General features: G+C 40.5%; 1 protein-coding gene across 1 annotated transcript in view; it reads left to right on the top strand.

Annotated features, from left to right (window-relative positions):
* Slc16a2 (solute carrier family 16 member 2) overlaps nt 1-26,863 on the top strand; it is a 107,600-nt gene that overhangs the window by 71,476 nt on the left and 9,261 nt on the right. Inside the window, exons 2-3 of the mRNA XM_027922981.2 lie at nt 21,858-22,002; nt 26,073-26,523. Coding sequence (XP_027778782.1) covers nt 21,858-22,002; nt 26,073-26,523 — 596 coding nt within the window. The remainder of the gene's footprint in view (nt 1-21,857; nt 22,003-26,072; nt 26,524-26,863) is intronic.

Below are 26,863 nucleotides of genomic sequence, written 5' to 3'. Positions count from 1 at the left end.
GTGCACTCCCTGTCTCTTGCCATGTGATGTCCTGTACTGCCTCAGGATTCTGCCATCAGCAAGGCCATCACCGGAGGCCAAACCAATGGGGCCTACCCAATCTTGGATTTTGAACCTCCAAAACAGTGAGCCAAAATAAACCTCTTTTTCTAAAAACATATCCAATCTGTGGTATTGTGTTATTAGCAACAGTAAATGAACGAATTCAACCAGTCATCTTTTTAAAATTCCACTTGGACCTTGTGTATGGCATCTAGTACCTTAAGATCCAAGTTCATTTCCTGACACTGTCATTCATAGCTCTCCACATTCAACAGTTGAAGAAAGACGCAGGACACATCAATTTTCTGAGGCTTTGTGGATATTCTAAAATGAAGAAATGTCAAAATACAGCACTAGAAGTTGTGGCACTTTTTGAAATATTTACCTTTAATAGCTACATATTCTAACATATATCACAGAAATACAATGCAATATATATCATTCACAAGATAATTACAGGATTAGTAAGGTCTACACTGGAGCCCTTTTCTGAAGGAGTGTTCCAGCCAAATGGTCTTTCTGACCTCCTCTTCTGCTCTCCTCAGTCTCCACAAGGGACCCTGACAATACTAGTTGATTCAGCCCAGTTCTTCCCAAAACTGGTAGTGTCCCTGGACTACCCAGGTGATGCAGAGGCAGCCCAAGCATGGGCCACAGGTTTGGCATTCAGCAATACTGAACAAGCTTCCTTTAAGTTAGCCTTCTGCTTGGACTGGCCAGACCTTTTGGCTTGCATTGCTCCATAGCCACCGCATCCTTGAGCGCCAGGCCCAAATCCTGGCAGGTTCTTAGTGTTGGTTTCATGGCTGTGGACCAGGGTGGAAATGTGTTTACAACTCTGCCTGTACTCCTGCCCTCACCCTGCCCTTCTCTGGGACCTCACAGAATCTCTACAGAAAGACACTCCAAGCCTTTAAAAAGACCCTGACATTACCTTCCCTCTACCTCTAACCAAAGTATATGATTTTTCAAACTTTTCTTGTCCTCTCATTGTAGGCCCCTGACCTTCTTTTTCTTCAGCCACCTCAATTTTGTGTCAGCTCTATTTGTCCCTGCCAGGAGGCCTCTACGACCCAATTAAAAGGAGACTGGGAACAGACTGGGCTTCTTTTGTCTGATTTTCTTTAGACCTACACTGCTTTCTTTGCTGCCCTGTGGGCACATGCATAGATATTCAAGTGAAACAAGCCCAGACTTGAGAATTAAGAACTTCGAGGAATTTCTCTGCTCCTGGTACAGTGGGGAGCCACGGTAAGCTGCTTGCCTTCTTTGCACCTTGGTTACCTCATCTACTGAGTGGATATCATAAATAATGAGATTAAACTCTGACATTGCCAGAAGATGGCATGTTTACATTCCAAGGTCATGGTGACCATAGGATGCCTGGAGCACAGTTCCCATGGGTGGGAAGGCTTGCCATTGACGATGCAGTTGGGAATAAGGGAAAGAAAATTAGAAAAAGTAATAAAATTCAGTTAGGCCTATTTCTGGTATTAGCTTTCTGTGAGCAAGCCAGTCAATCTCTTTGACTCTAATTTCTTTGCAAAACCATACTATGCTATGGTTTATTGTATTGAACATACAATAAACCATAGCATAGTAGCTAAGAGCATGGCCTTTAAAGTCAGGCAGACCTGTATTGGGGTCCCCCCTCTACTACTTCCTAGCTGTGTCACCCATTCTAATATGTTAGTCAGCTTTCCATTACTATAACAAATATCTGATATTATCAGTTTGTAGAGAAAAGGTTTATTTTGGTTCATAAACTTGGAGATTCCAGTCCATGACCCATTGACCCCATTGCTTTTGGGCCTAGTGCGAGGCAGTGCATCATGGCAGGGAGCATACATCAAAGCAGAACCACTCACCTCATAGCTAGGAAGGGAAAGAGATAAAGAGGAAGAGGAAGGGGCTAGAATCCCCCTACCCACTTCAAGGGCATATCTTCAAGAGACCTGAAGACCTTCTACTGGGCCCCACCTCTTAAAAGTTCTACCACTTCCCAATAGCACCACCCTGAGGACCAATATTTAAACACATGGCCCTTAGGGGACATTTAGGACCCAAACTACAACATCTACTCATCAATGTCTCTTTGTTTGTTTATTTACTTAGGGCAAGTAAATGAAACACCAATATGAAGTTGTTTTGAGAATTAAATGAGATAAAATAACTAAAATATGTAAAAATTTTGACATGGTACCTGTCATTTAGTAAGTTCTATATATGTGTTAACTATTACTACTACTGCTTTTTATGAAGGGAAAGAAGATGTATAGGAAGACATTTGCTGGCCTAATTCTCACATTTATTCTGAGGATCTAATGAAATAAATTCTAGAAAAGGATTTTGGAAGATAAAAGGACTCTTCAAATGTACAGTGGAATTACATTAAAAGACAGAGGCATTGGGTCTTCCCGCCTTACTGTCAAGAGGTTTATCCTGAGTCTATGGACTCTGTCTTGCTCAGTACTGGTGTGAGTGGCTATTGCCTTCCCCTCCTCCTACCCATGCATCCTGCTTTTGTGATGATTTTCTCCTCCTGACAGTGGAGGAAGGGATTAGAAACTTTGACCCCCATCCTTCTGCCAACTCTGCCACCTCCCCATTACTGCAGAGGTACTTCTCAGACAAGTAGCCAGTGCTCAGCCTAGGCCCAGACTTCACTTTGTGCTTGCTCTGCTGAAGGCCTAGCTCCTCCTTACCAGTGATCAGGCTTCCTGCTGCCACATTTCAGGTTTTAGGGCATGCTGGAGCCCATGCAGTTGTGTCAGGACCCACCACACTGAGTGATCATTAACTTCTGCACACAAAAATACTCCATTGCATAACAGTCATTTGATAAACCTGGACTAGCTAAAGGAGCGGGTGTATGTTTGAGGTAGGTGGGTTCATTTTCTGTAGCAGCCTCTGAGGATTGACTGTCCTCATCTCTTGCCTCAGGACAGAGTTTAATTCTAAATGCAAGATATCGTATGTTGCCTTAATCTTCACAAAACATTTACTTGGTACTTTTGTAGGGTCCATTTTCCAGATGAGGTAACTGACAGAGATACGAGGTAAAATTTCTCAAGGTCAACTAGTGAGTAAGTAGATCTTGTTCTTAAACTTATGCTTGGGCTAGGAGCATGGCTCTTTGGTAGAGCACATTCTTAGCTTGTGTAAGGGTTCAATCCCCAGCACCAAAACCAAATGAAAACCAAACCCATGTCTCTCTGACTCCAGAGCCTGAACTCTTAACATTATAGAAAGATGAACTCAGCCCAGAACTCTCCTGTAGTGGTACAGCTTTTAGCCTTGTTTCAGGTTCCTTGTTTCAACAGGGGAGCAAGTTACAAACCACTGTAATATTCTCTGGCCTGAAGGGACTTTTGATTTCTTTCCTCTTTCCCTCAGTTTCCTCACCTCCTCAGAGAACACTTAAGAGAAAGGGGCAGTATACCCAGGAAAGACATTTTAGATAGAAAAATGAGCTCTGCTCATATTTTTCCTGTCTCTTTTTTTCTCTTTCCTCCTATTTCCATACTTTTGCTTTAATAAGGGATCCAATGACCTAGGAATTGTCAGCAGATTCCTGCTCAAAGGCAGAAACATGGCTGAATTGTCCTCTTGATATTTCTTCTGGGCTTTGATGCTTCATGACATCATAGCAGCAGGCCCCCGTGAAATCAATGTTAATGCTTGGCTCAGCTCTGAGGATCAAAGCCATATTGATCCTGGCAGCCAATCTTCCCTAGATTGATTAGATTGTCATCTTCCCCAGGCAGACTATCCCAGGTTTCCTTTCTAATACTGAACTACAAGCATGAAAACAGTTGCTTCTGGAGACAGAGTGGTTACTTGTCTCCTTGGTGTCACTGCTGGAAGCAGCTGCACAAACTGGCTGTCTCTTTAGCTCAAAAGTGTCCTTAAAGGTGAGTCTGGGGCCTGATCCAGGTACTGTCTTAGGGTAGGAAGGGGATCATCATTTTTGCCTTTGTTTCTTCTTGTTTTAGCTCTGCAAAGGCACTGATGCTTGGTGAAAGCAAAACTTAGAAAATTGGCCATCTGACCCATGATGCTTCTTTTCTGGTGGTTGGACAGATCATTGAAGCTGCCACATGTTTCCAAGGAGGGTGTGGAGATTTGCTAATCTAGTAGGGAGCAGCTGGTGAGCTCTAGGCACTATTACCCAGGCCTAACTACACACTTGCTCCTTCTAAACCATGGGTTTGGGGTTCCTTTTCCCAATCTCACAGAACTCTGGTTAGGATAAGGCCTCTAGCTACCACCTAGAGGTCGCAAGAGAGAGATGCTAAAATGGCAAGGAGCCAGACAAGGGAGTAGACAAGGCATAGACCCTGCCCTGCCATGAACTAACTATGTGAGCCTTGTTTCATCATCTGTAAACAATAGGGAGATCACTGATTAGCCTTCTTTTCTTTCTTTATTTATATGTGGCACTGGAGGATTGAACCCAGGGCTTCACACATGCCAGACAAGCCCTCTACCACTGAGCCACAACTCCAGCCCCTGATCAGTCTTTCTTAATGCCACAAGATTCCTATTGATTTGGGGCAGAGCGTTTGGAAGTGGGACTGTGGAGACCTTGAAGTAGATCCAAGCTGAGAGGCACTGCCCTAGAGTTCAGGAGTGTCAAGGCCATAGAGCCATTGCCTAATTGAGCACAGGAAGAGCACCCCTGAAGCAGGCAAACCTGGCTGAAAGGAGAGGCAACTTGGAATTTGGTTAATGTCTAAGTTAAGAGAGGTCAAAATAATTGGATGAGTAAGCAGAGAAAAGCAGATCTGCAATGGGGGTGGGATATCTCAGGGACTTTCCCATGAGTCTTCAGGAGAGAAACACTCAGAAGGGTAGGGCAATGGAAGAGAGGATCTGAGAACAGCAGTCTTACTGAAAGCCTATTAGGTATCATGATGCAGTGGAAGAAACACTGGATTAGGAATCCAAAGCTGGGGGTTTTAGTTCTGTCTCAGCAATGAATTTGAGCCTCAATTTCCCCATCTGTGATTTTTCCCAATGCTTTATTGAGGAACATTGAACATACAATAAACCACACATATTCCAAGTATACAATTTGATGAGTTTTGGCATCTGTGCACACTCAGGAAACCATCACCACAATCAAGGTGGTGGACATACATATCATCCCCAAATGTTTCTTCATATCTTTTTTTAAAAATAAACACAATGATACACTTTTAAAAAAATTTGTACTTATAGATGATTAGCATGCCTTTATTTTATTTGTTTACTTTTATGTCGTGCTAAGGATTGAACCCAGTGCCTCATATGTACCAGGCAAGCACTCTGCCTCTGAGCTACAGCCCCAGCCCCTCCTCATATCTTTTTATAATTCATCCCTCCCATCTTACTCCCTGTTCCTCCTCACACCTAGACAACCACTGAGATGCTTTCTGCCACTATAGATTAGTACATATTTTCTAGAGTTTTACATGGTTGGAATTATACAGTATAGTATGTATTTTATGGCAGGATCTGGCTTCTTTTATTCAATATGATTATTTTGATATTTATCCATATCGTTGCATATATTAGTAGTTTCTCCTTCCCTCCCCTCCTCCCATCCTCCCATTCTTTCCAGTGTGGAAGTTTGAAATCATGGAAAGGTCTCTAAAACATACATCAATTTTTTTCAAGGTAAGTAACATTTTAATACAGTAGTTTTAAAAGTCCAAATTAATGTAAAAATCCATGATGAGCAAAATACTATTTTAGTTAAAAACAAGATCTGATTTGTCATACCATACCATAATACAACTTAAGGCAAAAGGAAAAGTGCTCATCTCAAGCATATTTTTATGTGTTTTAAATGTTTAATTATAATAAGTGCTATATAAAAATATTTTATACACATATAATTTTTCTAGAATATTAAAGTAGTTAAAAATATTGGACAATATTGAAAATTAGGTATATTAAAATATATAATTTAACATAGGTCAATTTTAAAAGTAGATAAAGTGGTAAGTATGCAATATGCTGTCTTGACAAAAGTGTGTGTGTGTGTGTCTATCTGGAAGAATACATACCAAGGTAAAAATATTTGTGTCCTAGTGATTAGAATTTTGGATTTTTTTCCTTGCTTCTCTGTTTCCTATTTATTTATTTATTTTGGTACCAGGAATTGAATCCATGGGTACTTAACCACTGAGCTACATCCCCAGCCCTTTTTTATATTTTATTTAAAAATTTTTTTAGTTATACATGGACACAGTCTTTGTTTATTTATTTTTTATGTGGTGCTGAGAATCAAACAGTTCCTCACATGCTCGAGGCATGCACTCTGCCACTGAGCCACAATCCCAGCCCCCCTTTTTATATTTTAGTTAGAGACAGGGTCTTGCTGAGTTGCTTTGGGCTTCACTAAATTGCTGAGGCTGGCTTTGAACTCATGATCCTCCTGCCTCAGCCTCCCAAGTCACTGGGATTACAGGCATGTGCCACTGTGCCTGGCCTTATTATACATGACCATAGAATCCATTTTGACATAATTTATAGAAGCATGGAATATATCTTGTTGTAATTCAGTCCCCAGTACCTCTCCTTCCCCTCTGTTCCCTTCCCACGCCCCCTGCTCCCTTCTCTCTATTCATCTTTCTGCCATTTACCCATAGTTGTTTTTAAAATTAATTTCTTATGGTTGTATATGATAGTGAGATTCACTGTGAAGTATTCATATGTGTACATAGGAAAATTATGTCAGATTCATCCAGTTATCTTTCCTTATCCTATCCCTCCTCCCTTTTCTTTATTCCCCTTTGTCTAATCCATTGAACTTCTATTCTTTCTTTATCTCCCTCCCCCATTGTGGTTTAGCTTCCACATATCAGAGAAAATGTTCAACCTTTGGCTTTTCAGGATTGGCCTATTTACTTTGTAAAAAGTTATAGCTATTTTAATAAGTAGAAAAATGTTACTGTATCTTTAAAGTCACTTTATTGAGGCATAACTGATATATAATAAACGGCCTATATTTAAAGTGCACAATGTGATAAATTTTATTTATGTATATATTATGAAGCTGTCATTGTATTCAAGATGATGAGTATATCCATCATCCCCAAAAGTCCTCTCCTTAAGCACAGGCAACTACTGCCATTCTTTCTGTCACTGAATGCAGTTTCTATAATTTTATATAAATGGAATAAAAAGTAGTTACTTTTTTACTCTGGCTTCTTCTCACCATAATTGTTTTGCAATTCATCTATGTCATTGCATGTATCAATAGTTCATTCATTTTATTGTTGAGAAGTATTTCTTGGTATTTCTATATCACAATTTGTGCAACCATTTACATCTTGATGGACATTTGAGTTGTTTCTAGTTTTTGACTATTACAAATATAGTTGCTATGGATATTCATTCACAAGTCCCGATGTGGACACATGCTTTCATTTTTTTTTAGGTTGTCGGGTCTGTGTTTAACCATTTGAGGGACTTCCAAACTGTTTTCCAAAGTGACAGCACCATTTTACATTCACAGCAGCCATGCAATTGGAGCTGACAGTTCCAGTTGTTTCAAATCCTCATCAACACTTGGTATAGTCAGTTTTAAAAATTTTAGATGTTTTAACCGGTGTGTGGTAACTTACTATTGGGTTTTGACTTGCATTTCTCTAATGACCAACGATATTGAACATCTTTTCATGAGTTTTGTAGCATTCGTATGTCTTCTTTGGTGAAATGTGGATTCAAATTAATTGGGTTTTTTAACTTTCTTATTTTTGAGTTTTGAGAGTGCATCCATGTGCATGCGCTCGCGCTCTCTCGCTCTCTCTCTCTCTCTCTCTCTCTCTCTCTCACACACACACACACACACACACACACACACTTCTTTACCAGATATATAACCAGCAAATATTTTTTCCCAGTCTGTGGCTTATGTTCTAATTCTCTTAAAACTGTCTTTGAAGAGTAAATTTTAAAATTCAATTAGGTCAATTTCATGTATTTTCACACCTCATGTTATTTGTGTTCTCTTTAAGAAATCTTTGCATAACCCAAGATCACTATGATTTTCTCCTGTTTTATAGTTTCATTTCTTACATTTACATGTCTGAACCATTCTGAGTTAATTTTTGAATATTGTGTAAGATAGAAATCAACTTTATTCTTTGCAATGTATATATTCAGTTGACCCTGAATAATAGTTGAAAAATTATTTCCCTGTTGAATTGTCTCAACACATTTGCCAAAACCAACTAGATTTATATGTGTGGGCCCATTTCTAGACTCTCTATTCTATACCGTTGATCTGTATGTCTATCTTTATGCCAATAGCACACTGTCTTGATTGCTATAACTTCATAAAAAGTCTTAAAATCAGGTCATATAAGTCTCCCAAGTTTGTTTATCAAAATTATTTTCTCAGCTCTAAGTCCTTTATGTTCACATCAACTTGAAAATAAATGTCCCAAATTCTAAAAATCCCCACAACTTTGCTGGAATCTTTATTAGGATTACATTGTATCCAAGGACAATTTAGGGGTGAATTGACATCTTAACAATATTATGTCTTCTAACTCATGAACAAGGTGTTTCCCTCCATTCATGTAAGTCTTCTTTAATTTTCTAAGAACCATTTTATAATTTTCAGGATAGAAGGCTTACACAATTTTATCAAGTTTATTCATAAGTCTTTCAAATTTTTGTGATGTTGCAAATGTTATTTTTATTTTAATTTTTTTGCCATGAATTGCTGATATATAAAAATACAATTGATTTTTGCATGTTGATGTATCATGGGATCTTTTTCTTTCTTCTTTTTTTTTTGGTACTGGAGATTGAACCTAGGGGTACTTTACCACTGAGCTACATCCCCAGCCCTTTTTATTTTTTTATTTTGAGACAGAGTCACACTAAGTTGCTGAGGGTCTTGCTAAATTGTCCAGGCTGGCCTTGAACTTGCAATTCTCCTGCCTCAGCCTCCTGAGTCACTGGGATTATAGACCACTGCACCCAGCATGTGTCCTGAGGTCTTGCTTAACTCATGTGTTAGTTCTAGTAGCTTTTTGGTAGAGTCTTTTGAATTTTCTAGGTTGATAATCATGGAAACGGTTTTTTTAATATTTATTTTTTAGGTGTAGTTGGACACATACCTTTATTTATTTATTTATTTATTTTTATGTGATGCTCAGAATTAAACCCAGGGCCTCGCACATGCTAGGTAAGCGCTCTACCGCTGAGCTAAAACCCCAGTCCGGGAAACAGTTTTACTTCTTCATTTCCAATTTGTCTGTCTTTCATTTCTTCTTGTTTTCTTAGTGCAATAGTAAGAACCTCTGGCAGAATGTTAAATAAAACTAGCGAGAGCAGACATCTTTTCTTTATTCTTTATCTTAGAACCAACCTTTCATTATTATGATGTTAGCTATAGGTTTTCTATACTTGCCCCTAATCAGGATGAGAAAGTCCCCTTCTACTTCTAGTTTGCTGAGAATCTTTAAAAATCTTGAATGGCTATTGAATTTTGTAAGATGCTTTTTATCCATATATTGACATGATTATATTTTTTATTTTTAGTCTGTTATAATTGCATATTGCATTGATTTATTTTTTACATTTCTTGGATAAATCCTACTCAGTCATGATGTTTTGTCCTTTTTATATATCATTGAATTTAATTTGCTAAAATGCTATTAAGGTGTTTTTTAAAATGCACTTATAAGGGACATTTTCTGTACTTTTCTTGTGATAACTTTATCGGGTTAGGCTTCTAGAATAAGCTGGAAAGTGTTTCCTTCTATTGGGGGGAAGAATTTGTGTAGAATTGGTATCATTTCACCCTTAAATGTTTGTAATACACCCATGAAACCATTTTGGTTGTCCCCTCTATGATTCTTAAGGGCCCTTTCATCTTGGACATTCTGCAGTTCTAGTAAGATTCTTTCCAGTTTAGATGTGTATCTCTCCTCTGTCTCTTTATATCTTATCCGCCTATCTCTACCTCCTTCTAGTTTCCCATATCCTCTATTAAGTGACAATCTGAGTCTGACAGTCTGAGTCTATAGGCATTTGTCCTGTCTTCCCAGAGGAAAGTGGAGGAAACTCTTTCATTTCATAGTTTATTCCAACTCTGGTATGTTTTGGTCATATAACCACCTGTAATCTGCCTTAGTAACTAGAGTAGATAACTGACCATTGTTTGAAAAACAGTGGGTGCCAAATCAGTAAGCCATAGGCCATTAGGTAAAGCCAAGTTATACCTGAAGGACTGGGACAGTAGTTAGCCTGCTATCTCAAACTTGGCATGGTCACTCCTTGAGATGGGTCTCTGTGGGCCTCTGTCTATCTGTAAAATGAGGAACTAGACCTCTAGATTTTTGTACTCTGAAAAAGGAAGTAAATAAACAATAATAGCAAGGGAAAGGAGGCCAAATGACCCAATAAGGGATGAAACATTAACATATTTTCAATGATTATTTGATTTCAAAAGTTTTGAAACTGAAAAGTAGATAATCCATGTATTGGGACAAGGCATGGAAGAATAAAAGTGGGGTTTGTTTAGGTGTCGAATGCTTGGAAAAGAATGTTTTCCAATATTGCTGGGTCATACCATAAAAAACCCTCACTACATTTTAATATTGAAAAAAAGAACACAGGGAAGATCAAATGCCAGGGCAAATATGAATGTAGTTTTTGACTTTTTAAATAAAGGTGTACTACAAATCTGGAGCAGAGTCCCAGACACAATGGATGGATCATGAGTTGCTAACAAAGCAAATGGGTTTAGAGAAACTGGGAGCTGGAAGAAAGAGCTCTTCAACATAATGTATGTCAGAAAATGGAAAAGGGGGCTGGAGGGGTTGCTCAGTGATAGAATACTTTCTTAATATGTGGAAGGCCCTGGGTTTGATTCTGAGCACTGAAAAAGGAGAGAGAAGAAGGAAGAGGGGAAGGAGGAGAAAAGGAAGGAGGAGAAGTGAGGGCAGAGGAGAGGAGAGGAGCAGAGAGGAGAGGGGACAGAAAAAGATTTTGTAATCACCTTCCCTGAGCAAGAGTATTTTATCTATTCACTGGTCAGCTACATAGCACTTAACTGTGGGCCCTGCACAAAGCTAGGGAAATAGTTAAAATTTGAAGCTCAGCGGGTGGTTCTTTTCCTGGTCAGCCAAAGAGAAAATGGAGGTCAGAGATCTGACAGCTCAGTCCCTATGGAAAAAGTAGGGTGTTGCATTTCTCCCCTCTGAAAGTCCCCAGCTGATGCCAGAAGTGCTTTTACCTGCATTGATCAATTGATTGATTGACTGGATATTGTTATGTGACCCAAGCTGATCTCAATCTCCTCATCTCAAGCAATTCTCCCTCCCAAGTATTTGAACGATAGTACATGCCACAATGACCACCCACCTGCCTCCTTTTAAATGCGTTCCACTGATGCTTCCAGTCATCTAGCTAATGAGTGATGATCACCTGACCAGATGTGCTAGCATAGTCACCACAGTCCTGACCTGCCTGCCACCTACTCCACACTCTCCCCTTACCCTGCCTATACCATTCCAGCCACCGTCACTTATTCCCACTAGATTTAGACTCTCCACCAGGTTCTGAGAACTCTGAAAGCATATGGAGATGAGACAGAAGGAGAGGGATACTTCTGGCAATACAAACTCCAATTCATGGTGCTATTCTCTCCACTTAGCACTGCGCATAGCAGCTGTATAGCTAAGCTTCGAATGAGATCTCTTAATCCTATTTGCTATGCTTTCATTATACTATGCACCTTGTCAGGAAGCAGCAGGGGGCTCTTGAATAGAGCCACCTCTGCCCTCATGTCACCCCTCCTTACCTCTCTCACCCATCTATCCCTTAACCAGTTTTGGCCTTTCATTGGCTATGCTCCATCATTTCCTTATTTAAACTTTTGTTAGTTTCTCACAATAACAGGAATTTGTGAAAGCCTGTAATTTATTTGGAGAGTTTGGCTCTTGGAGTACCCTCTCTCCCTCTTTTAACTCAGGGGGAGAGCTTGGAGTGCTTGGTTTTTGGCAAACAAGAAATAAGGAATCTGGTCCCACATTTGAGTTCTTTTTGAGCGGTCTCCCTATACTTCAAAGACATTTGCCTGAGTGCCTGGGTAAGGATCCAGGGCACTAATTGGGCACTTGAGTGAAAAAAATGTTGAGGATGAGGAATCTGGAAGGCCAACAGGTCCAGGATAGAGCTAAAAAAGCCAGGGTTCTGACCTTGTGTTGCCCAGGCCCAACAGAAACCCCACAGCTATGGGTGCTTAGAGGAGGAAAGGAAGGGCTTGCCTGCTGAATACAGCCATTGTGTTCATTTCAAATACAGGCCTTTTGGGGTGAACTGTCATTCACCTGGAGGTAGTGGTTGAGGTTGAAAAAAATTTCTGGGGACTACTAGATGAAAGGAGTGGATGGTGGGTGTGTTAGTCAGTTTTTCATCATTGTGAACAAAATACCTGACAAGAACAACTTAGAGAAGGAGAAGTTTATTTTGGCTTATGGTTTCAGAGATTTCAGTGCATGATCAGCCTCTTCCATTGTTCCATTGCTTGGGACCCAAGGTGTAACAGAACATCATAGTAGAAGGGTGTGGATGAGGAAAGCTGCTGGGTTCATGGCAGTCAGGGAGAGGGAGGGAGAGAGGGAGAGAGAAAGGAGAGAGACAGAGAGCATGGGACAGAGGGAGAGAAGGAGGGAGGGAGGGAAAGAGAGAAAAGAGAGAGAAGGAGAGAGGGGAGAGAGAGAGAGAGAGAGAGAGAGAGAGAGAGAGAGAGAGAGAGAGAGAGAGAAAGAAAGAAACACAGAAAGTCAGGAACAAAATATATAATCCACAAGGACATGACCCCAGTGAACTACTTCCTTCAGCCATGCCCTATCTGCCTATAGTTACTGCCCAGTAATCCAAATTATTAATCCATCAAATGGATTAATCCACTAATCCACTAATTAGGTTATAGCTCTCATAATCTAATCATTTAGCCTCTGAACATTCCTGCATTGCCTAACACATGAGCTTTTTGGGGAGGACACCTTATATCTAAACCATATCAGTGGGTTTATATATAGTTGAACCTCAGAGGCCAGGGCTTTGTTGCAAAGAAAATTTGTCAGAAATTAAGCACTTCCTTAGCACTTGGTACAGCTGTGAATTGAAAATAATGCCCTCTGCATGATGGAAAATTATGGAGTCCTGTCTCTGATTTTTCCAAGTTTGTTTAGAAAGATGGTATTCTTTTGTTGAAATCTGCTTTTCACTCTTCCCAACTCTCCCATAATCTCAACTGTTTCATCAAAATCTCTTTGTCCTCCCCATGTGACAGCAGGGGTAATAATAAGAAACAAATAGAATCTGGACTTTGAGTCCAGATTGAAAACTGTCAGAGTTGTCAAAAACTTTGACTACTCCTTGCATTTTCCAAAAAACAGAAACCAAGTGGAAAAAGGGCAAAGGCAAGTAATAATGCTCATTTATTAGTGACATGTTCCCTACCCCACTGTTAGATCCTTGAAGTCAAAGACCATATCATTATTATATGATTGTTGGTTCTATTCTTTTTGGGGTAGGGGTACCTGGGATTGAACTCAGGGATAGTCAACCACTGAGCCACATCCCCAGCCCTATTTTGTATTTTATTTAGAGACAGGGTCTCACTGAGTTGCTCAGCACCTCACTTTTGCTGATGCTGGCTTTGAACTCTCAATCTTCCAGCCTCAGCCTCCCAAACCACTAGAATTACAGACATGCGCTACTGTGCCCAGCTGTTGGTTCTTTTTTTCAAATTGTCCATTGCTTGGTTATTTTTCTCTTACTAAATTTCCTCTGATAACCTATCCCACTATCCTTTAAGTCTTATACTATGTTGTTCTTCATTCATTAATCTATTAGGCTACTTTTCTTTCCCTTAATATAGTAAATTTTCCTTCACTTGGAGTGTTTGATTTCTTTAAAAATACTTAGACAATTTAATTCTGGTCATGAATCACAGGATTTTATAAATTGTATTGCCCTATTATATAAAAAAAATGTTCCCTACCCCACTGTCAGATCCTTGAAGTCAAAGACCATATCTGTATGTTACTTATTTAGCATCCTCAATGCAAGTGGGATAGCCATGTGTCTGGGCCAAAGATAATGTTAAATAACTGTTCAATAAATGAATATTATACATGGGTGACTTAATTTAAAATACATACACGTTTAGCATTAATAACTGTATCAAGAGCTGGCATTATGGCTCAGTAAGAGAGCACTTGCCTTGCATGCATGAGGGTTCGATCATCAGCACCACATAAAAATAAATAAATAAAGATATCATATCCATCTACAACTAAAAAAAAAGTTTTAAAAAACTATCAAGGCACTTTTTCCTATTCCTTGCATGAAATACATCTAAAACTGATGGACCAGAAATGCCAGTGGAAGCAGAAAAAAGATTGATTCTTTAGCTAAATGACCAGGAAAGGGGCAGCCTAGCAAGACAGAAAACCTTTAGACAACAACCTCTCTACTCCAGGCAAACACCGTGGAGGAAAAAATGCACGCCACTCACACTTTGTCAGCAAAGGCCTAGGAGGGATCTTAGATTTCTACATTCACCCAGCTTCAGAAGGTGCCCCAACATGCCAACCTCCCATGCTGAAGTGGTGTCAGAGAAAAGTAAGTAGGGATTCAGAAGTTTCTTCCCCTCTCAGTGGTAACAAGGCCTACCCCTCCCCCACAGCGTCAGTGGAGACCTTGTAGGGAGCCTGGACTTTTACCCTTGCCAGACTGTAACCTCTGACCACCCCTCCTGTTCCTGGAAAAGTGCCAAAGTGGTGTCAGTGAAGGCCAAGTAGGCCACTGGGACTTTCACTATCACCTAGTATAGTGTCAGTTGATACCACATGGGAAACAGTAACAAGGGACCCCTACTCCTTTCAATAAAGAAGGTATCAGAAGAAGCCTAGTGGGGATCTTGACCAACTGCTACACCTGCTCAGCAATATCAAGGCAACCTTCCTCCCCAGTGTATCAATGGAGGCCGAGCTGGGAACATGGACTTCCACCCTCATTTGGCAGTGCTGCCTGGTGCTGCCTGGCTGGCATGTTGTCAGAGGAGGCCTGCTAAAGCACAAGATTTTAATAAGCTCTGGAGTCTCACAACAAAATGCCCAGGATACAATAGAAAATCCCTTGTCACACCAAGGACCAGGAAAATCTTGACTTCAATTTAAAAAGACCATCAAGACCAAGATGACACAGAAATTAGACTTGGCAAGGATTTTAAAGCAGTTATCATAAAAAAATGCTATAACAAGCCATTAAAATCATACTTGAAATAAATGAAAAAAAAAAGCCACAAAGTCTCAGCAAGTAAATAAAAGTCATAAAGACAAAACAAATGGAAATTTTTAGAACTGAAAAATATAATAAGCCAGGCATGGTGACCCACACCTGTAATCTCAACTTTCTCCAAAGGGTGAGGCAGGAGGATCACAAGTTTGAGACCACCCTGGGCAACTTACTGATACCCTGTCTCAAATAAAAAAAATACAAAGGGCTGGGGATGTGGCTCAGTGTTAAAGTGCTTGCCTAGAATATGCAAAGCCCTGAGTTCAATCCTCACTACTGAAAAAAATACTAACCAAAATCAAATAAGCCTTATGGGGTAGATTCCACAGCAGACTAGAGAAGACAGAGGAAAGAATCAGTGAACTAAAAAAATAGAACAATAGGAATGATAAAATCTGAAAAACTTAGAGAAAATAGATTGGGGAAAAATGTGAACACAGCTTTGGGGACCTGTGATGATATAACAAAGGGTCTCACATTTCTGCCATAGGAGGATTCCCAGAAGGAGAGGAGAAAAAAGATGGGGCTGAGAAAGTACTAAATAAAATAGTGCTGAAAACTTCCCAAATATGGAAAAAGATATAAGTGTCTAGTTTCAAGATGCTGAGTAGACCCCAAAGACACATCTATGCCAAGACACATCATAGTTAAACTTCTGAAAACTAAATACACACATAAACATACATACACAAAAAATAATCTTGAAAACAGGGAAAGAGAAATGACACATTAACTCTAAGGGGGAAACAATTCTAAGACAATAGATTTGTAATTAGAAATCATGGAAGGCAAAAGGAAGAAGTGGCACGATATTCTAAATGCTGAAAGAAAAACCTAGAATTGTATAATCAGTGAAAATATCCTTCAGGAATGAATAGGAAAACCAAAACATTCTCACATGAAGGAAAACTAAGAGAATTTGTTGTTTATAGACCTACCCTAAAAGAAAGGGTAAAGCCAACAAATCCCACTATTATGTATAATTATAATGTACCAATAAAAAGTAGAAAGAAAAAGAATGGCTAAAGGAGTTTCTCTAACTAGAAAAGAAATAATAAAAGAAGGGATAGAAAATATCAGGGAGTGTCTTAGATTTTTTTTTTTTTGGCTGCTGTAACTAAAAGAGTCCACCAAAACAACTGTAGTGGAGGAAAAGTTTATTTGAGGGCCACAGTTTCAGAGTCTTAATCTATAGAAGGCTGGTTCCATTCCTCAGGGCCCGAGGTGAGGCAGAATATCATGGTGGGAGAGCGTAGCAAAGGGAAGTGGCTCACATGGTGATCAGAAAGCAGAGAGAGACTCCACTAGCTAGAAACAAATATATCCCAAAGCCACGCCCCAATTCCCATCTCCTCCAGCCACACCCTACCACTTCAGTGACCACTCAGTTAATCCCTATCAGGGCATTAAATCACTGATTGGGTTAAGACTCTCATAACCCAATAATTTCACCTTCTTGCATTGTCTCTCACATGTGAACTTTTTGGGGGACACCTCACTTCTAAATCAAAACAGGGAGAAATAACAGTGAAAAGGGTAAAATAATGGGTAAATATAATGGGGTTTCCTTCTCTTTTTGTATTTTCTAAATTATGTTTAACAGTTAAGGAAAAATTATAACTATAACTGATGTGGTTATCAATCTATATAGAGGAAATATTCAAGATGACTGAGATATTATATACATATGTGAATTCTTTGAATTTTTAGTAGCCTCTTAAAAAGTCATACAAAGGGATGCACTCAAGCACTATCAGTTAAAACAGAATTCTAAAAACTGTTTAAGTAAACTGCATGTAGGCAAAAGAAACTAGAGTTCATAAGAAACAAAAATAAAATGGCCCTAACATATATGTGATTATATCAAATGTAAAAGCTCTAAATACATCAATTAAAAGACAGAGTTTGGCAGAGTAGGTGGGGGGAAAGCCATGCTTCAACTATATATTGTCTCCAAGAAACCCACTTCAAATATGTATTTCCAAAGGATTATGTTGGGTGTCAAAATGTCAACATCAAAGGTTAAGCCAATGTCAAAGGTTATATACTATACGTCTCCATTTATATAACTTTCTTGAAATAAGAATATAATAGATATGGAAAACAAATCAGTGATAATTTCTAGGAGTTAGGGATGGTGGGAGAATGGGCTGGGTGTGACTACAAATGGATGGCACAAAGGAGACCTTAGTAGTTTTGGAATTCTTGTGTACCTTGATTGTGATGATGGTTATAGGAATCTACGCATGATAAAATGATACAGAACTATACACATACATTATACCACCATCAATTTCCTGACTATTATATTGTACTATAGTTACATAAGGGGAAACTGGGTGAAGGGTTCATTAAACCCCTTTGAGCTACTTCAACTGTTTTCTGTGAATCAATAAATTATTTCAAAATAAAAATATTTTCCAAAATTAAGCAGATACCTGGGCATGGTGGTGTGTGCCTGTAATTCCAGAGGCTCAGGAGGCTGAGGCAGAAGGATCGTGAGTTCAAAGCCAGCCTCAGCAAAAACAAGGCACTAAGCAACTCAGTGAGACTCTGTCTCTAAATAAAATACAAAATAGGGCTGGGAATTGGCTCAGTGGTCAAGTGCCCCTGAGTTTAATCCCCAGTAACGCCCCCCTCCCCAAATTAAGGTGTGGTGGGGCACACCAGTAATCCCAGTGACTCAGAAGGCCAAGGCAGGAGGATTGCAAGTTCTAAGCCAGCCTTAGAAATTTAGTAAGGACCTAAGCAACTTAGCAAGACCCCATCTCAAAATAAAGAACAAAAAGGGCTGGGGGTGTAGTTCAGTGCTAAAGCACTCCTGGGTTAAATCCCCAATACCAAAAAACAGACAAAAAAGCAGATTAATTTTTAAAAGCTACATTAAATTCAATTTACACTTTCTTAGACTGTACAAAAAGTACCTTACAAGCTGAATCATCAGTTTTCATTGTCTTGTATATACTCAGAAGGGTCAATCAATAGAGTTCAGACTATAGAATGTCAGTAAAATTATTTACTAAATTCAGCTATGTTTTCCTCTTCAACAAAGCATCTAAGCTATTTTTTTTTAAATCTGGCCAGAACAAAAGTATATATACCATAAATGAGATTTTTTTAATATTTATTTTTTAGTTGTAGTTGGACACAATACCTTTATTTATTCATTTTTATGTGGTGCTGAGGATCAAACCCAGGGCCTCACACACACTAGGTGAGCGCTCTACCGCTGAGCCACAATCCCAGCCCCATAAATGAGATCTCTAACTGGTACTTCCTGTTTTTCTACCTTCCCCTGCCCACTTTTTGGTGCTAGAGATTAAACTTCAGGCCTCACACATGTTAAACACATGCTGTGCCACTGAGCTACACTCCTAGCCCCTGACCTCACTTTTTAATAACATCAAATTTAGAGATATAATTTAAGTATGATAATATTTATGCTTTTTATATACTTGGTTTTCCAGTTTTATTTTTGGTGCTGGGGATTAGAGCCCAGGCTTCCTGCATGCTAAGCACTTGGTCTACCACTAAGCTATATCCCCCAAAGAGTACCACTACCACAATCAAGATATATAATTCTTCCATTATCCCCCAAATTCTCTCATGCCTCGTTCCATATTCAACCCTCTCATACCATCCCCTCCCCTGATACCAACCAATTTGGCGGGTTTTTTTGTCCCATAGTTTTGTCTTATCCAGAATTTCTTATGAGTCACTTGAGTTTGACTTCTTTCACCTAGTATAAGGCCTTTGAGAATTGTACAAGTATCAATAGTTCATTCTGGTTTGTTGCTGAATTTTATTCTGCTGCATTAATGTAATACCCATTTGTCTATTTATTCATCAGTTGAAGTATATTCAGGTTGTTGCCAGGTTTGAGCAATTATGCAAAAAGCTGCTATAACCGTCTAGGTACAGGTTTTTGAATGAACATAAGTTTTTGTTCATCTTGATTAAATACCCAGGAGTGGTATATGATGTGGTAAATATATGATTAACCTCACAAGATGCTGCCAGACTTTTCAAAAAAGTGTACTATTTTTCATTTCTCCCAGCAGTGTATAAGATTTCCATTTCCTCCATATCCTCCCCAATACTAAGTATTATCATTTTTAAAAGCCTTTTTAGTGGGTATGTAGGGGGTATCCCACTATGGTTTTAATATGCATTTCTTAAATGATTAATCATGTTGAGCATCTTTTCATGTGTTTAATTGCTATTCATATTGTGTGTGTATGATGTCTTTTCAAGTCTTTTGCCCATATTTTATATCAGATTGCTTGCTTTTTTTTCTTTTTGAATTGTGAGAGTCAATTCACACTTGTGTGCTGGATACCAGTCTTTTGCCAGATATGTGCATTGTAAATGTTTTCCCCAGTCTATGGCCTGCCTTTCACTTTTGTAACTATTTTTTCAAAGAATAGAAGTTTTAAATTTTTATAAAGTCTAATGTGTCAAAATTTTCTCTTATAGATCATACTTTTAAAAAATATTTATATTTTGGTTATAGTTGGACACAATACCTTTATTTAACTTAGTTATTTTTATGTGGTGCTGAGGATCTAACCCAGGGTCTTGCCCATGCTAGGCAAGCACTCTACTGCTGAGCCACACCCCAGCCCCTGGCTCATACTTTTTTATGAATATCTGGAAATCTTTGCCTTACCAAAAGTCAGAAGGATTTTTTCTCCTATACTTTCCTCTAGAAATTTTATAGTTTTTTACATTTAAGTCAATGATCCATTTTACGTTGTTTTTTTGTATATGATGTAACTGTTAATATTTCCAAAACACTCTCTCTCTCTCTCTCTCTCTCTCTCTCTATATATATATATATATATATATATATATATTTATAATAATTTTTAAAAACTTTGAGGAAGGCACAGTAGGAATTTTAATCCCTATTTCACAGATGAAAAAATTAATTAGAGAAGTGCTATGTAACATCTCAAGGTTCCACAGCTGATAAGAGGTAAAATTGTAATGAAAGTCCAGATTTCCTGATGCCCTCAGCCAGTGTTTTGGGAGTCAGGCATCATGGGCTCAGGACAGGGCCCAGAAGTGAAGATTCCTGGTGGGGATTTGAGCATCCTACTTGGCACTAAGGTATGGGACACAAGTGGTAGACTAGCACTAACTTCACTCCAGTTGTGCTCCTCTGGCCTACCTGGGGCTCTACGGTTGAAGAGAGCCAGAAGCTGATCCAGAGCCCTACTTAGCTGACACTCAATGAATACTTTTTGATGATGATGATGATGAAGACTTGGAACCTGTTCAGAAGAGAATTCTGAAAATACGGAGTTGGAAATTAAAGCTAAGAAGAAAAATTAAGGAACTACGATTATTTATCCTGGAAAAGAGAGGCTCAAGATGAAACTTGATAACAGCCTTCAAACAAACAAATGAAAAAAGAAAATTTAGGTTTTCCTTCTGAGGGCTGAGCAAGGGGAAATGGTCTGGAAGAATCTAAGTAAAATGGCAAATTTCTTTCTCCCTGGTCAGGATTGTTATAGATACTTAGATTTTATTTTATTATTATTATACTAATAATAGTAATTATTATTATCCCCAGCCCTTTTTTATTTTTAATTTCATGACAGATCTCTCTAGGTTGCTTACAGCCTTGCTAAGTTGTTGAGGCTGGCTTCGAACCTGCTATCCTCCTGGCTCAGCCTCCTGAGCTGCTGGGATTACAGGCGTGTACCACCACACCCAGCTGATACTTAGCTTTTAAAAACAGGATACTCTCACTGGGCATGGTGGTACATGCCTGTAATCCCAGAGATTTGGGAGATTGAGGCAAGAGGATCACAAGTTTGAGGCCAGCCTCAGTAACCCTGTAAGATCCTGCATTAAAATAAAAAGGGATAGGGGCATATCTCAGTGATAGAGTGGCCCTGAGTTTAATCCGCAGTACCAAAATAAAATAAAAACAGGACTTACTGTTTGAGTTGGAATCAGAGATTTGCCAAACATGGGTTCTGATGGAGGATTTTAGGATGAGGTTACATAGCCCTCTTGCACAGTGTCCTTAGAAATCTTTAGGTGGCCCCTGAATCTTCTCTATACCCTAGTACAATTCCAGAAGATTTTTGTCTTGGCCTTCTCTGCTCCTTAGTCTTAGCATCTTCACAGAGTTGTCCCAATGACTGAGACAAACCTGACTATAGCTCCTAAAAGCTAACCCCCATGCTCCTTGCCCTTGAATCCAGGCAGCCCAGTGCCTAATGCTACAGATCTGGCTTAGTGTCCCCCAGAAAGGCCTAAAATGTTGGCAAGTCCAAATGTGACCCCAGCATTGGGATCCCCTGTTTTATAATATCTAGCATCTGCTTGCATACCTTTCTGACCAGCAGAGACCAGCAGGCTGACAATGCAGACCAATGCAATGACTCCCCTGAACAGCCAGAGAAGAAGAACTGAGATACCAGCAGCATAACCAAGTACCACATTAACCTACAGTGTCTTTGTGCTTCTTTTCTCTGCAGCATGGGTAGGAGCCCTTGCGATGGGTATGATCTTCTTCTGTTCTCCCATTGTGAGTATATTCACTGACCGACTGGGCTGCCGAATCACAGCAACTGCGGGCGCTGCTGTTGCTTTCATTGGCCTCCATACCAGCTCCTTCACCAGGTAAGGCTAGGAGTTGCTGGCTGTTTCTCCACTGGCTTCTTTTTCGACTTCAGCTAGAGACACTCTTCTCATTGTAGGATCCTCTATGGCCCTGGCCATGTGGGACTCTCAAAGACCCTGCTCCCAGGATTCATAATGCAATGGATTCATCTAGGTAGGGTCTGAAGGACACATTTGAAGGGAATATCCCCAAAGAGGACCCAAGAGTTCCAAAGAGTTGGGAGGAGCCTAAGCCTGATAGTTCATAGACCTGGGTCCAAGCCCAGTTTTTGCCACTAAATGGCTATGGAAAACTGATGGGTATCATTCCCCTGTCTGTGCCTCAATTTGTCTATCTATAACATGGGAGAATTAAACCAAATGATCTTTCCAGGATTCTCCAAGCTATACCACTCTATTTCCTTTCAATGTACCACACATGTCATGAGCTTGCCTTTCTTCCCAGGAGTGAACTCTTGAGTAAGCCTCTAGTATTCGAGAATTCTTGAAGGGATCCAATCCTGAAAAAGCAGTTAGCTGAGCCCAAAGCTATTTAACATGTCTGGCCCTTTCCCAGATATCTCTGGCTGTCAATGGATAGATGATTTGGGGCAGATAAAAATTTATGTCTTTGACATGATAAAGATGTTTAACAGGGCTGGCATTGTGGCTCAGTAGTAGCGCGCTCGCCTAGCAAGCGCAAGGTCCTGGGTTCAATCCTCAGCACCACCTAAAAACAAATAAAGGTATTGTGTACAACTACAACTAAAAAATAAAGATTGAAAAAAAGATGTTTAACAGCATCCCTCATTGAGTTACAGACCCAGAACCCAGCAGCCCAGCTGGGTATAGGCTAACATACTAATGTTGATCAAAGGTAAATTTGAACCCTAGTCCTACTGCTCCCCACTGGCAGAACTAAGAAACAGGCTTTAAGTTCATCTGTGCTTTCTAACCAGTCCTGCAGAAGTATGTGTATAGGGGATGGGAGAATAAAGACCCTACATCATAGTTGGAGGAATATGGGGTTCCTAAAGAACTCCATTTTCTTTCTTCCAGACACTTTAGAACTTATGGCACCTCCTCCTTCCAGTCTTCCTGGGCTGATGTAGGAAAATGCTGGGCTGGAGACAAGGAAGTGGCCACAGTAACATGTTTGCAATGGGGGCAGAGCTAACTTGTCAGAAACTTGCTCTCAAAGCATAAGGTTCCACTCACGGTAGAGAATGATAATTGTGTTCTGCCTCAACTGGGCTCCTTGAGGGTGAGCAGCATTTTTGGCTGCTCAGCCTGCCCTCCAGCAGAGCTCAGATTTGGCTTGCAATGATTTCTTGGCTCCATCCCATCAAATTGGGACAGAGGAGGGAAAATCATGCCCTGCCTGGAACCTGCTCAGCCCTCCCAGGACAGCAGCTTCAAACATTTTCAAGACCCCTCTAGTGGTCAGCCTCATTTGCCCCCAGCAAGCTGGTGCCTGGTTTCTTGTGGGGAGGAGCTAGCAACTCCATTCTCAGTACTGCACAGCAGAGGCCTGTTGCTTGAGGCACAGCAGAGCAAAGTGTAAACAAATTAGCAACATATGGATCCCATTTCCTTTCCAATTCACATGGGCTCAGTCACAGGAGGGGAAGGAGCTCAGATGTGGTATTTTCTTCTGGAATTCTTCTTTAGGCACACTGGAGTAGGCGTTCTGTTCTCTAGCCCCTGACCCCTTACCCCATTTGCTCTTTCTGTAAGAACATTTCCAGAGCCAAGAAACTTTCTGGATGGCTTCACATCTAGTGGAAAAATGGTTCTACTTGTGGCTAGAGCTCCAAGTCATCCTTCCTGTTGTCTCAGTCAGAGCTCTGAGTTCCTCTGGATGACATGGAACTGGGTAGAGTACAGGCAGGGCTGATGAGGCTTTGGCAAGCCCAACTCAGGAGCCTACTGTCCTGTGGCCCAGCTAGAAACAAATTCACCACACAGCACCCTAACTAAATCTCATGTTTTGCCCATACAGGCCCCTCTCTGAAGGTCTAGCTTCTCTCCCTAAGATAAGTCCCATCCCAGACCAATCCCATAGAGTACCTAGAATCTAATGGAGGAAGCCCCAAGGAACCTGACAGAAGAGCAATTGGCTTAGCTATGTGTAACAGGTAGAAACAGCCTGTTTGGAACCAGAACCCCTGCCCACATCCAGTGATTACAAGCAGACAGAAAGTAACAGTTATGAAAGCTATCTTGGAATCATGGGGGCTAACACCACATCTTCTCTGCAGCATAGGCTGAGTCCTTGAGTATGAAGACTGGGTCTATCTCTAGGGAAGAACTGCCTGGCCAAGAAGAGTATTGGGTAATAAAGTGGCCAGATAAGAACTCTTGCAAAATATATGGAGGCATCAAAAGGGAAACAAAACTCTTCACTAGGTTGTGCCAATATTGTCTGGGGGCAGATGACTGGCCAAGCTGACCTTCCCATGGCCTTTCCCCTTCTGACACTTTGCCTTCTGTTACAGAGGCTTATGGCCACAACAGGGCCTAAGGGTTTTAAGGCAGGACCTGTCTTACTTGGTCAGGCCCACAACTTCTTTGAGGCTACACTTTCTTTCAAGCAGCCATTCTACTCTGGGAGAACTAATAAATACCATGTCCAGAAAGATAGGCAGTACTCTGGAAATTAAAGGGACTCCTTACCCTGTTATCCCCATGGATATCATCCAAGACCTAGGGTCGCTGGACCTTGGGAAGAGTTGGGGAGTGGCTATCTCTCAAATCATCATCCATTCTCTGAAATACTAAGGTCCCTGAATGTGGAGAAAGACATTGAAGAATCCTATGGAAGTTTCAGCCTTCAAGGATTTTGGCTCCTTGCAGACCTTTGTTGTTACTTGGAATAAAGCTTTGGCCACCAGCCAAAGTGGTGTCTAGGTGAGCAGTAGTCATGACCAGTTCCATGTCATCCAGAGGAACTCAGAGCTCTGACTGAGATAACAGGAAGGATGACTTGGAGCTCTAGCCACAAGTAGAACCATTTTTCCACTGGTTGTGAAGCCATCCAGAAATGTTCTTACAGAAAGAGCAAATGGGGTAGGGCATCAGGGGCAAAATTGCTTTAAGGTACTGACTTAACTCCCTGTAGCCCCTTATATAGCCTTTGTATAGGCTGGTTATGGCTTTGTTTTGAACAACCATGTTTGCTAGGGTGCTGCAATTCATGCTAGATACACAAAGACGTGTACTCAAGTCCAAGCATTATTGATCCCCAGTTACATTACCTTGGGTAAATCACCTCTCTGAGCATCTGCCTCCTCACTTGCAAAATGGGGATCAGAAGGTCCAATTCCTTTGGTGTAACACTCTGGAAAGCAGTATGGAGATTCCTCAAAAAACTAGGAATGGAACCACCATTTGACCCAGCTATTACACTTTCAGTATATAACCAAAGAATTTTAAAATCAGTTTACTATAGTGATGCAGCCACATCAATGTTTATATCAGCTCAAATCACAATAGCTAAGTCATGGTGCCAACTTAAGTGCCTTCAACAGATGGATGGATAAAGAAAATGTGGTATATATACACAATGGAGTATTACTCAGCCATAAGGAAGAATGACTTTATGACATCTGCCAGTAAGTGGATGGATTTGGAGACTATCCTGCTACGTGAAGTAAGCCAGTCCCCCAAAACCAAAGGTTGAATGTTGCGGTGAGGTGAAGAATAGAAGTATAATATATTACACAAAGGGGAATAGAAGGAAGGGAGGGGGGATAGGAAAAGGAAAGACAGTGGAATTAATTTGACATAATTTTCCCATGTACTTGTATGAAAACATCATAGTGAATCCCACCATCATGTACATCCATAAGAATAGGATCCTAACTAGAATAAGATATATCCCATGCTTGTATAATTGTATCAAAATGGATTCTACTGTCATGTATAATTAAAAAAAAAACAGTAAATAAAAAAAGAAGGCCCAATTCCTTGCCTGCTCTGAGGGTCAATGGCAAGTGGGGCTTGGGTTAAGGGATGGAGGTCTCAAGAGGCCAAACTGGGGAGGCAGATGGTCAGGCTGCTGAGGATAGCTCTCTGTGTCTCTCCCACAGCTCCCTAAGCCTGCGCTACTTCACCTATGGAATTCTGTTTGGTTGTGGCTGTTCCTTCGCCTTTCAGCCATCCCTCGTCATCCTGGGCCACTACTTCCAACGCCGCCTGGGTCTGGCCAATGGTGTGGTGTCTGCTGGGAGTAGCATCTTCTCCATGTCCTTCCCCTTCCTCATCAAAATGCTGGGGGATAAGATCAAGCTGGCCCAAACCTTCCAGGTGCTGAGTACCTTCATGTTTGTTCTTATGCTGCTCTCACTTACCTACCGGCCCCTCCTGCCCAGCTCCCAGGACACCCCAAGCAAGAGAGGTGTCCACACCTTGCACCAGCGCTTTCTGGCTCAGCTCAGGAAGTACTTCAACATGAGAGTGTTCCGCCAACGCACTTACCGCATCTGGGCCTTTGGGATTGCTGCTGCTGCCCTTGGCTACTTCGTTCCTTATGTACACCTGGTGAGGAAGACCTGCCCTGAACCTGCCTGGAGTCCAGAGGGTAGGGGTGGGGGATACTGAAAGGGCAGAGCTGAGACATTTGGAAAAAGAAACAGAACAGTGGTTGGAGATAACCAGAGAGGGACAGAGCACAGATCAAGGGAGGACCCCAAAGGAAAATGGGGGGAGTTCCTTATGGGAAGGTCCATACATTATGGTTTCCCTCACAGTGAAAAAAATTAGACAAAAAAGCCTGGTTGTCAATAAAATATTAAGTAAATAAAAATAAGATGCAAAAACAATTAGACAGATTTTGGGGAGATACGCAGATTGGGATATAGGAGACTGGCCCAGATGGTCT

Source organism: Marmota flaviventris, chromosome X (genome assembly GCF_047511675.1).
Source record: "Marmota flaviventris isolate mMarFla1 chromosome X, mMarFla1.hap1, whole genome shotgun sequence".
NCBI lineage: Eukaryota > Metazoa > Chordata > Mammalia > Rodentia > Sciuridae > Marmota > Marmota flaviventris.
This window is presented reverse-complemented; position numbering and strand designations above follow the sequence as displayed.